The sequence below is a fragment of the Gigantopelta aegis genome, chromosome 6 (genome assembly GCF_016097555.1).
Source record: "Gigantopelta aegis isolate Gae_Host chromosome 6, Gae_host_genome, whole genome shotgun sequence".
Taxonomy (NCBI): Eukaryota; Metazoa; Mollusca; class Gastropoda; order Neomphalida; family Peltospiridae; genus Gigantopelta; species Gigantopelta aegis.
Window position 1 is genome coordinate 11,700,912 of NC_054704.1, and position 12,159 is coordinate 11,713,070.

General features: G+C 40.3%; 1 protein-coding gene across 1 annotated transcript in view; it reads right to left on the reverse strand.

Annotated features, from left to right (window-relative positions):
- LOC121376102 (tyrosine-protein kinase TXK-like) overlaps nucleotides 1-12,159 on the reverse strand; it is a 51,536-nt gene that overhangs the window by 15,284 nt on the left and 24,093 nt on the right. The window contains exons 3-8 of the mRNA XM_041503896.1: nucleotides 10,128-10,226; nucleotides 8,977-9,070; nucleotides 6,267-6,404; nucleotides 5,087-5,268; nucleotides 3,272-3,336; nucleotides 2,049-2,108 (exon numbers count right to left, since the gene is read on the reverse strand). Of these exons, the coding sequence (XP_041359830.1) occupies nucleotides 2,049-2,108; nucleotides 3,272-3,336; nucleotides 5,087-5,268; nucleotides 6,267-6,404; nucleotides 8,977-9,070; nucleotides 10,128-10,226 (638 nt within the window). The remainder of the gene's footprint in view (nucleotides 1-2,048; nucleotides 2,109-3,271; nucleotides 3,337-5,086; nucleotides 5,269-6,266; nucleotides 6,405-8,976; nucleotides 9,071-10,127; nucleotides 10,227-12,159) is intronic.

The window sequence follows — 12,159 nt, forward strand, 5'->3', positions numbered from 1 at the left end:
ATATCTACATTTCCTATTGACGACCTATGTTCTGTCGCCCTATCGCCCACAGCGAAAGGTAGACTTGATTATTGCTCAGGGTACATTCTTGTTTAAGGCCTGTGCAGTATTCTTAATGCACGTGCAGTTTATGTACTTGTAAATAGAAGCTTAGTTTTAATTATATCATATTGTAAATATTTATATTGTATAGCTTAACCTTAAATTGTGCTGAACTTTATGAAAAGAGATGTGGACTTTAGATTATTTATTAATAAATATTAGATAATATATAGTGTATTTATAGCATTAATGAGTAGCATTAATTAAATTACTTGGTATGTATATTTGGATAAATAATATATTTTCTTTAAATATACTGCAGAGAGTTGTGTAGTTTTTATGCTTTTGTGTATGATGTTATTTATGTATTTTAATAGTCTTGTTATTATTTTTATAGGGTTTAAAACAACACCATTCTTTCAAATAAAGAACCTTTACACACTGCATCCATCTTTGTGTTGAAAACCAGTGTAACATATATATACTCTTCAAAATAAGAAACGCAAAACCACATTGTCGTAACATTTGGAGAATTGATTTAATTATTGAATGGTGAGTCCGATAATTACCAAATGTTGCAGGATTGTTCACAATTCACTCTAGTCCATTGTGAGTAAGTGATAGGACACACCACCAAGGTCAAGGTCATCTGGAGTCAATACCGGGTGTGGCCTCCGCGTGTGTTGACAACTGCCTGGCACCGCCTGCCCATTGAAGCAACCAGAGTACGGATGACGTCCCGGGGGATGGTGGCCCACTCGGCCTGCAAGGCTGCTGCCAGCTCGGGCAGGGTCTGGGGCTGTGGTTGTCGCTGTCGGAGGCGTCGGTCCAACTCGTCCCATAGATGCTCAATTGGGTTCAAATCCGGTGATATCGATGGCCAAGGAAGGACATTAATGTTGTTGTTCTGTAGGAAAGCCGTTGTGAGACGTGCTGTGTGAGGCCTGGCGTTGTCATGTTGGAACACTGCGTTGGCGTTGGCCATAACTGGAACGATGTGTGGCCGGAGGATCTGGTCAGTGTAGCCCTGTGCATTCAGGTTGCCCTGCACGTGGACCAGGTCAGTTCTGTCAGTGTGTGAGATGGCTGCCCACACCATGACACTACCCCCGCCGAATCTGTCCACTTCCTGCACGCAGTTTGCCGCATAAAGTTCACCATGACGCCTATACACGCGACATCTTCCATCATGACGTCGGAGCAGAAATCGGGACTCGTCACTGAACCACACCTGTCTCCATCGCAGTTAAGGCCATTGTCGATGAATCTGGCACCACTGCAGTCGGAGTCGACGGTGTTGTGGTGTTAAGATGACACCTCGAACTGGACGTCTGGCACGAATTCCTACCTCACGTAGGCGGTTCCGTACGGTCTGGTCGGATATCCTGCGCAAACCTGGTATTGCTGCGGCTGTGGAGGCGGCAGTAGTCAATCGTTCCCGAAGGTGGCGTACCCGGATGTAGCGGTCCTGCCTGGGGGTAGTGACCCGTGGTCGACCGGATCTAGGGAGGTCACGTGTTGATCCATGTTGCTGGTAACGGTCCCACAGTCTGGAGATGGTGCTTGGGGACACATGGAATGCCCTGGCAACGGCCGTTCTGGATTCGCCTGCGTCTAGTCGGCCGATGGCATTGTTTCTCTGCGGTTCACTGAGACGTGGCATGTCCTGGATTGTCAACTGTCGGCCAGATACAGAGGCCAGGCAAGCGAACACCCTGCACTTTTATACTGTCGGTGTTCATGTTGCACGTGCAGACAACGCACGTGCAGTGGTGACATGGTTTGCACGTGGCTGCGTTTTTGCGAATATTCACATTTTGGAACTTTATTGTACAGTAGCTGCGTTTTATCGAATGTAACCGTGGGAATGTGTTTGGGACATGCAATGACCTTATATTCACAAAGCATGAACCGGTAGGAAACATAAAATCGGAGTTATAACCCATTTGTACCCTTTTGCGTTTCTTTTTTTGAAGAGTATATATATATATATAAAAGTTACTTACTCATATATTTCTAAATCAAACTTTTTCTTCACATAATTTGCAGGTATATATCCTTTTTTTCTGAAAAAAAAAGAAGAAATATTTGTTTAACATCTTAACACACACAATTTATACCACTGTCATTTGGAGTTTTACATATAGTTATGTCAACACTTGGTAAAAAAAGAAAGAAAAAAAAAAGAGTTGCTGCAAGGTCAGGTCAGATAGGGTTTATGTGCACATTCAGAGCAAGCTGTTGTAGCACACGCCAGTCATGGGTACAGGTGCCGGCCTTGGCCAACTCCTCTGTCCAGGACAGGAACTAGGAACTGGGAACTCTATTTAGGTGCCCATATCCATTGAAGGTTCAGGCACGCCTACCCCGGACTTAGTCTCTGACTTCGTCGGTGACCAATTCCAGGGCAGGTGCTGCAAGATAGCTAGGCTAGCAATATATGCACTTTTCATACAATGGCATGGGACACATGGGGGAAAAGCCTGAATCTGTTGAGGGGATTAATCCTATTACACAGGCCTCATTCTCATTTAAACTTATTTTTGTGCTAATATCCAATTAAGGTTCAAGAATGCTGTCCTGGGCACACACCTCAGCTATCTGGGCTGTCTGTCCAGGACAGTGGGTTAGTGGTTAATTATTAGTGGTTAGTGAAGAGGGTGTAGTGGCCTTACACCTACCCACTGAGTCGTTAAAACTCGCCCTGGGTGGGAGCCGGTACCAGGTTGCGAACCCTGTACCTACCAGCCTTATGTCCGATGGCTTCAGCACTGCGCCACCAAGGCCTGTGACCGGCCTCAGGCTAGCAACCTACCACAGAGCCCCTTTCCTAAAACAATAAATTAACATGAATTAAGTGCACAAATGTATTGGCACATAGGTGACTCCAACCAGACTTAGACAAACTAGTGATACACATCTACCGGCCTCGGTGGCATCATAGTTAAGCCATCGGACATAAGGCTGGTCGGTATCGGCTTCCACCCAGAGTGAGTTTTAACGACTCAGTGGGTAAGTGTAAGGCCACTGCACCCTTCTATCTCACTAACCACTAACAATTAACAACTAACCCACTGTCTTGGACAGACAGCCCAGATAGCTGAGGTGTGTGCCCAGGACAGCATGCTTGAACCGTAATTGTATATAAGCAAATAAATAACTTAAAATTAAATGAAATGATACACATCTTTTGTAGACTTTCAAAGGTAAACTGTCTGACATAACTTACCCTTTTTTGCCCTTGGCCATCCACCAGTGCTCCCTGGAGTCATCTATGATTTCATATTCTTCTCCCTGATTTAAAAAAAAAAGTTAAAGGTAGAATCTGCTTAAAGTATATAAAACATGTTTATTGGGATTATAGGAGATTGGACTCCATTTCATTTTGTTCAAGAAATGTTTTATTTAGTGACCAACTCAACACATTTTTATTACGGTTATATGGCATCAGACATGTGGTTAAGGACCACACAGATAATTAGAGAGGAAACCTGCTGCTGCTACCATTCTATAGGCTATACTCTTTGATTAGCAGCGAGGGATCTCTTATATCCATCATACCACAGACAGGATAGTACAGAGGCCCTACCATGGCCTTTGTTACACCAGTTCTGGGCCCGTGCTTATAAAACTTAAAGTCTAGACTTTAACGTAATGCTATTTGAATGGCGTTGCCATGACGTTGAAGTCTGGACTTTAAGGTTTATAAGCACAGGGCCTGTAGCACTGGCTGAAACAAGAAATAGCCCTTTAGACCCACCACACCTGAGGCGAGTGCTTTGCCAATGATCACTGACAGAAGACATCATCTGCTGGGTTTGTTGCTGCTAAAGTGCTCACCTGATGCAAATGTTTAGTACATCCCAAATGTCTGGCAGGAATTTCAGCCAATTTCTGACCCTCAGTGAAGAGTTATGGACAAAATGTGTTTATATACCTGTATGGGGCGGAACGTAGCACGGTCCATCTAGGATTGATCCCTCTCGGTGGGACCATTAGGCTATTTCTCATTCCAGCCAGTGCACCACAACTGGTATATCAAAGAAGTGGTATGTGCTATCTTGTCTATGGGATGGTGCTTATAAAAGATCCCTTGCTACTACCGTATTTGACCGGAAATTAGCCCATGTCTTTGAATAAGCCCCCCTCCGTTTTGATAGCATTTAAGAAATTAGGCCCTCATTCGTAAATAAGCCCACCCCCAACTTCGTCACCTTATAAATAACATGAAACTGCAAGTTTGCTCAAAGCTCATTTAAAAGGTCATACCTCCTGCAGATAATTAAACACAAATGTAACACAATATTTTAACATCAGTGAGATTTAGCAGTCTAACAGTAACAGTGTATAACATTGTTTCCAATTTCATGCCTGCAGTATTTCTTTGAAGTACACAAGCCCAAGTCTGAACCAAAACCAATGTCTATTTTTACCACCACACTGGGTCCGCAGTTAATGCTAATTAGTCAAATACCTTATTCTGATTGGCTAAGAACAATGACCTAGATTGATAATTCTTTGTAGTGTAAGCTGGCTGCCTGTGTCAGAAACGTGTGTATACACTATTGAGTTTGTTAATTGCTGTTGTTTTAAGTGTTCTCAGCATTAAATTTTGGATGTAAATAAACAGAACTGGTAAGTAATTGTAACATAGAAGGTGTGTTTCTGATAATTAGATACTAGTAAAAAAAACAAATTTAATTAATAAACAATTATTATTTATTAATAACAAATGGAACACTAATTAATAGGTGCTACTGAACGATTTTTGTTTTCTTCCTAGTTCATTTAATTATTATTTTTTTTTTTTTTTTTTTCTCAACAAAATTGGCCCCTTGTCTGTGAATAAGCCCACCCCATGCTAAGCTCACAATGAGTTGTCTTGGCCCCCTGGGCTTATTTCCGGTTAAATACGGTAATGAAACAATGTAGAGGGTTTCCTTTCTGAGACTATGTCTGAATTACCATGTTTGATATCCAATAGCGATGATTAATAAATTAATGTGCTCTAGTGGTGTCGTTAAACAAAACAAACTTTATATACCTGTACTAGTTCAAGGTCGCCATCCTCTGCTGGAGTATAGTCATAGATTGCTATATATATCTTCTTCTCTGGTTTTTTAGATCCATTCGTCATAGGTGTGGATGGGGGATCTGGTGTTGGTATAGGCAGGTGGTTGATCTTAACAGGAGTGCGGTGGTAGGAGGAAACATCATTCGGTTCATCTAAGAATATAAAATAATAATAATAAAAACTAAAAGTACTTTGTTTCAACAATACAGACATCGAGGATATGAATGTCTGTTCAATGATAATAAAGCTGTTCCCTCAGCAGTCATTATGTGTCTGATACAAAGACAGGTCAGCACATACCATCAGATAAATATACAAGGGATTCTCTTTTTATGGAGTCATTTCAGAAAGCTATGAAGCTATTAATAATACTGAAGACAACAGCTGTTTACACTACTCATCTGTAAAATCAATAAAAAATAATTTAAGGTATAGACCACCATTTATAAGAAATAACTAACTTAGATATTTATTTCAATAATAGAAGACAAATTAAATATTTTATTCTTATAACAAAAAACAATGAAACAGTTTTATCAAAACTGTTAATAAAATCGATGTTAATAAAATCGAGAATTGATGTTACTTAAATATAGAAAATAGTAGTATTAAGTGACCTGACATTTCTGGAGCAGCCTATAGCACCATCACAATTAAACTTTATAAAACTTTTTAATAAAAAAACAAGGTCTGTGTTAAGAGAATTTTTATTAGTTTATAGAAAGTAGAACTGTCCAGTGACCTGGTATTTTTTAAGAAGCAACTTCAAAACTAGTTACAATGATCACAAGAACTGAAGTTGCCAAAGCTTTTAAATAAACAAGCATTCTGAGAGTACTCCTAAAGCAATACATGTCCCTTAACAATCCCAACACATTTTTGTATCTCCTATGTTCAAGGGCCATAACTCTGTGAAAAATAGGTCAATCACCACGAAAGTCAAACTTGATTATTAACAGAACATGATAAAGCTATGCACAAATTTTCAGCTCAGTATCTCAAGGCATTGTTAAAAAAACCCATCTGAAAAACTATGTGTGGGACAGACAGACATAAAGACAGACAGAGGGATGGAGATGAAACTGGTAGTGGACATGGTCTGTGTTAGAGAATTGACGTTATTTTATAGAAAGTGGTATTATTAAGTGACCTGGTATTTCTGGAGTAGCGACCTCACAGCCTATAGCCCCGCGGTCACGTTGATCACAGCAGTTGAACTTGCCAAGACTTTTGGTCCATACACCCCGGTGATACTTGGGATTAAATCGAGCCCCACACTTCAGTGCCTCTACAATGAAAAGTGAAACGTATTTCAACTATAACAGTATGAGTGTGCAAGGGGTGGATTTTGTGGGTCACAATGAAAAGTGAAACATATTTCAACTATAACAGTGAGTGTGCAAGGGGTGGATTTTGTGGGTCACAATGAAAAGTGAAACATATTTCAACTATAACAGTGTGTGTGTGCAAGGGGTGGATTTTGTGGTTTACAATGAAAAGTGAAACATATTTCAACTATAACAGTGAGTGTGTGCAAGGGGTGGATTTTGTGGGTCACAATGAAAAGTGAAACATATTTCAACTATAACAGTGAGTGTGCAAGGGTGGATTTTGTGGTTCACAATGAAAAGTGAAACATATACTAGCGGAAAAAAGTAACTGTGTATGGTTATCATGTTGATAAAAACATAATTTCAAGACATAAAACGATGAAACGATCAGATAGCATGGTTAATAGGCAAATCTGCAAAACTTCAATTCATTTAAAATGTCACAGCATCCGTCGTTTCATTGGTATTGGGGATGAAAGACACGGGGGTAAAAAATCAGTTCACAAAGTTAATAGCGCGTATGGCCATGGTTTGCGTCGATGCAGGCCTGGTACCGTCGCCTCATAGAGCCTACCAAATTGTTGAAGAATGCCTGGGGAATGCCGTTCCAGATCTGGACTAACGTCTGACCCAGCGCTGCCAACGTCACCGGCTGGTTAGGCAGCGCACGTACACGACGTTGCATCTCATCCCAGACATGCTCGATTGGTGCAAGATAGGGTGAGACTGCAGGCCACTGCAACACATCGGTATTCTGCTGAGCTAGAAATCCCTTACCACCCGGGCGACGTGAGGTCTAGCGTTGTCTTGCTGAAGCGTGATGTGACGTTGCTGTCTTTGCACAAATGGGATGACGTGAGCCTGGATAATGTCGTCACGGTAGCCTACGGCGTTCAAATTGCCATCGATGACCACAATAGGTGTTCGTCCAGTTGACGTGATACCACCCCAAACCATGACACTGCCTCCGCCAAAAGCACGTCGCTCCACAATACAGGCGTCACTAAAACGTTCTCTAACACGACGATAGACTCTTGAACGGCCGTCGCTGCTGTCTAAGTGAAACCTGGACTCGTCTGTAAACAGAATACCCGCCCAGTGTCGGCGATTAAAGCGCAAGTGTCTTCTACACCAAGCCTGACGTGCTACACGATGGCGTCTTAGCAAAACTGAACAGACAGCCGGACGTCGCGAACAAATACGCTGTTCACGTAATCGATTCCGTACAGTTCTGGGGCTGATGGCACGCAATCCAGGAATGGTCCGCGCTGTCAGACTTTCCGTTTGGAAGTGATTCCTGAGGTGCACGAGTCGGGTATGATTGTCCTGCTGTCGTGACGTCACGCGTGGACGACCTGCACGTGGTCGGTCTCTGACATTACCAAATTGTTGAAAACGTCGCGACAAAGCCTGAATAGTGTTTATGTTGACACCAAATTGCGTAGCAACAGTGCAATGGAGCATTTCAGCCTGGATCATACCAATTGCGCGAAGGCGGTCATTTACATTTAGCCTGGGCATTGCTCTACGACCACTTTCAACCGAAAAAACCTGCTTTTCTGTTCCACCGGTTGCCAAACAATGACCCGACAGTAGCAAAGTCGACAAAAGCTGGAGCAGTAAAATGTTGGGCGGAAAAACCTTGAAAAACAGACCCATGTCCAAGAAGCGAAACGGCACGTGCCAATACGGAATTGACCCCGCGATTGTGTGGCGGTGCGTTCACTGGTCAACTGTGCAAAACATCAGGCTAAAATATTGAGCCGTGTTAATTTTATCTGATGTTTCAAGTTACACTGTTACTTTTTTCCGCTAGTATATTTCAACTATAACAGTGTGTGCAATGGATGGATTTTGTGGTTCACAATGAAAAGTGAAACATATTTCAACTATAACAGTGAGTGTGCAAGGGGTGGATTTTGTGGTTTACAATGAAAAGTGAAACATATTTCAACTATAACAGTGAGTGTGCAAGGGGTGGATTTTGTGGGTCAAAACCCCACCCTGCTCAAGCAATTTTTATTCTTTTTTTTCAATATTTTTTTTTTGGCAGGGAGCATGACTCGACCCTTATAAACTGCTCACCACAGTGTGGACCCATCCTTCTACAATTCCTGCATATGCACCTGTCTAATTAACTATTTGTAATTACTATCAACACAAACATTTCCTTGGAGCCATCCTTAACTTCCTCGCTTTGTAGGAAAAAAATAACTCGTTTTAATTTCTCATTCCAGCCAATGCACCACGACTGGTATATACCCTGTCTGTGGGATGGTGCATATATAAAAGATCCCTTGCTGCTATTCGAAAAGAGTAGCCCATGAAGTGGCAACAGCGAGTTTCCTCTCTCAATATTTGTGTGGTCCTTCATATGGTTTTTATTAATTCGGTTATTTTGCACCATATTGATAATAAACTGTATTTTAAAAGTGTGTAATAAGAACAGTGACAGTCCAAATGTAAAATCACTTTTAACTTCACTTACACATAATGCACTCTAAAATTTCATGAAGTCAGAATTGTTACCTCTTCTTATTGCATCAATCCAACTCTGTCTCTGTTCTTGATTTAAGGTCACAATATATAACGTGTAGAAGTCAAAATTTTCCAGGTAAACAATCTAAAAAACAAAAAACATTAAAATAAAATAAAATATAACATAGCATTCAAATAAGTTCTAGAATGATTTTTTTAAAAGAGAAGAAGAAAAAAAGAAAAGAAAAAAAGAAGAGGATTTTTGTTTCACAACTTTGATAGGAAAGAAAGAAATGTTTTATTTAACGACGCACTCAACACATTTTATTTACGGTTATATGGCGTCAGACATATGGTTAAGGACCACACAGAGTTTTGAGAGGAAACCAGCTGTCGCCACTACATGGACTACTCTTTCCGATTAGCAGCAAGGGATCTTTTATTTGCGCTTCCCACAGGCAGGACAGCACAAACCATGGCCTTTGTTGAACCAGTTATGGATCACTGGTCGGTGCAAGTACCCATTGAGCCTTGCAGAGCACTCACTCAGGGTTTGGAGTCGGTATCTGGATTAAATCCCATGCCTCGACTGGGATCCGAACCCAGTACCTACCAGCCTGTAGACCGATGGCCTAACCACGACGCCACCGAGGCCGGTGACTTTGATAGGATTTAGCTAAGTAGGTAGAACATTTTACTGAGACGCTTGGGTTCTAGGATCAAACCTTCAGCAAGCACTGTGATGTTTTTTGTTTGGAAAGGTGATGTTAAACTTTGAACCTATAGTTGACACACATGTGTATAACAAAGAGGTTAATTAGCTGTTTGACAAATTTATTATGAACATATTCTGAAAAATTAAACGTCCATAAGTACAATGCATTTGTTATGACAGCTTAAACCTGCTGACACAAAAACTGTAAACTAATTACTAAGTGAACTCTTTTAAAACATAACAATCTTAGCTACTGTTTAATCTTTGAAATTGCAACTGAGATACCCTGTTCATTACCAAATTAGCCAGTTGCTAATTTTTATACAAAGTGGCTACAACATTTAGTCTTTGGCTAATAAAAGATTCCTTAAATTAACAATATTTAAACAATTTTCAAAACGACACTCCATAAATCTGAAAATTGGCTAAACCAAAATATGTTACCGTACGAGCACTGGAGATATCAAAACGGCAAAAAATTACGAACCTGGAAGACATTGTCCTTATTGTCAAGCATCTTGTCATCAACAGTTTCAACTGCTTTGATTGTCTCCAGTGGAATTCGTCCCTTTTCCTTCCCTCTTTTCTAAAAATACAAACATTAAACTTAAAAAACAATTTTTTTTTGTTTATCAAAATGAATATTAGTTGTTACACAATATATTTAACACTAGATTTTTTGTTTAATAGCATGATGTCATACTCAGCCAGATTGTCATACTCAGCCAGATTGTCATACTGAGCCAGATAAGTATAAAAATTAGATTTGTCTTGAAAGGTATTTTATTCAACCAGGGATTGGGACATAGCCCAGTGGTAAAGCACTTGCTTGATGAGCAGTCGGTCTAGGGTCGATCCTGTCGGTGGGCCCACTGGGCTATTTCTCATTCCAGCAATGGTATATCAACAGCTGTGGTATGTGCTATCCTGTCTGTGAGATGTTACATATAAAAGATCCATTGCTACTAATGGAAAAATGGAGCGGGTTTCCTCTCTAAAACTGTTAAAATTACCAAAAGTTTGACATCTAATAGCAGATGATTAATAAAATAACGTGCTCTAGTGGTATCAATAAACCAAACAAATTGTAACTTTGGTAGTATAATAGTCTAAGTGATAATGAACTTTTATTTTGTAACTTACCCACAATATCCATGTCATAAACACATGTGATATTCTGTAACTTACCCACAATATCCATGTCATAAACACATGTGATATTCTGTAACTTACCTACAATATCCATGTCATAAATACATGTGATATTCTGTAACTTACTGCCACGGGGATTCTATAATACCCGTAACTGAATAAAACACGATTATCCAAATATCTCTCCTAACTGTATATCTATTAGATCTCTCTGTAACGGGCAGTTCAAAACCGCTTTGGCTCGTCTAGGTATGATCAGAGATACGATCTTATATAAAGTATATATAATATAGCACGTTTAGTTCACTAGAAAACACAACAAAAACACAATACACTTTGGAATCTGTATTAACCTACGCTGACAAATGTACTGCCGCAGTAGTTAATTAATAACAACAATAATAACAACCCAGAACTGATCACTTAATTAGTTAATCTCTAGGTGTCTAGTTTACACAATATGCTAATCACTTCACCGTGACACAACACCCACACGTGTGATAATTGAGAAACGCTTCTAGGGGAACTTAATTAATAAAGGAATTACAACACTATTCCTAGCTGGTTAATTTTTAATTAACCCTAACTACTCATTCAATAACCTTGTAACACAGAATTAATACTGGTACCTATCACAATAAAGACAATAACCTACAGTTTACCTAGGTCCTCTAGGATGACTGGCTAAGCTTTATATTACCAAATACTCGTATAATGTTAGAACAATAAGTCTACGATTTACTTCGTCAGATGACCGAAGACACTGTCTAAAGAATATTGGTATAATACAGTATTAAAATATTTAAAAGTCACATCAATCACATCAAGGTTATACAACAGAGCAGAAATAATATATTTACCCAAAGTCCAAATGGACAACGTTCCCTGGGAGCCGTCCTTTTTGCTTCTCCCCGATATCTCTAAAAAACTAGCTATTTATTATAAAATCAGAATATCGCCTGGGGGTACAAGGCGGTCCTCCCCCTATCATCTGATATTCCACCTCTCTCAGAATCGGTATATTTTCTCTGATCGTCAGACTGGCTGTCGCCATTCCGCGAGCAATCCCCTGGCCATAAACAGCACTACCGGAGATATTACATAACTACTAGCCACATGGCCGCCACACCTGCTCTGGGTGTGTATTAGGCGTACCGATCGAGGACCGTCGCGCAGAAGTATTACGTAACAAGTTGCCCACCTGGATAAGTGCAATTTGGAACTGCACACGGCCTTCTAAAACAATTAATATCGCCACAGGCGAAAACAAAATTAAGAGCATGTACAGTCACACTTACCCACAATATCCATGTCATAAACACATGTGATATTCTGTTACTTACCCACAATATCCATGTCATAAACAC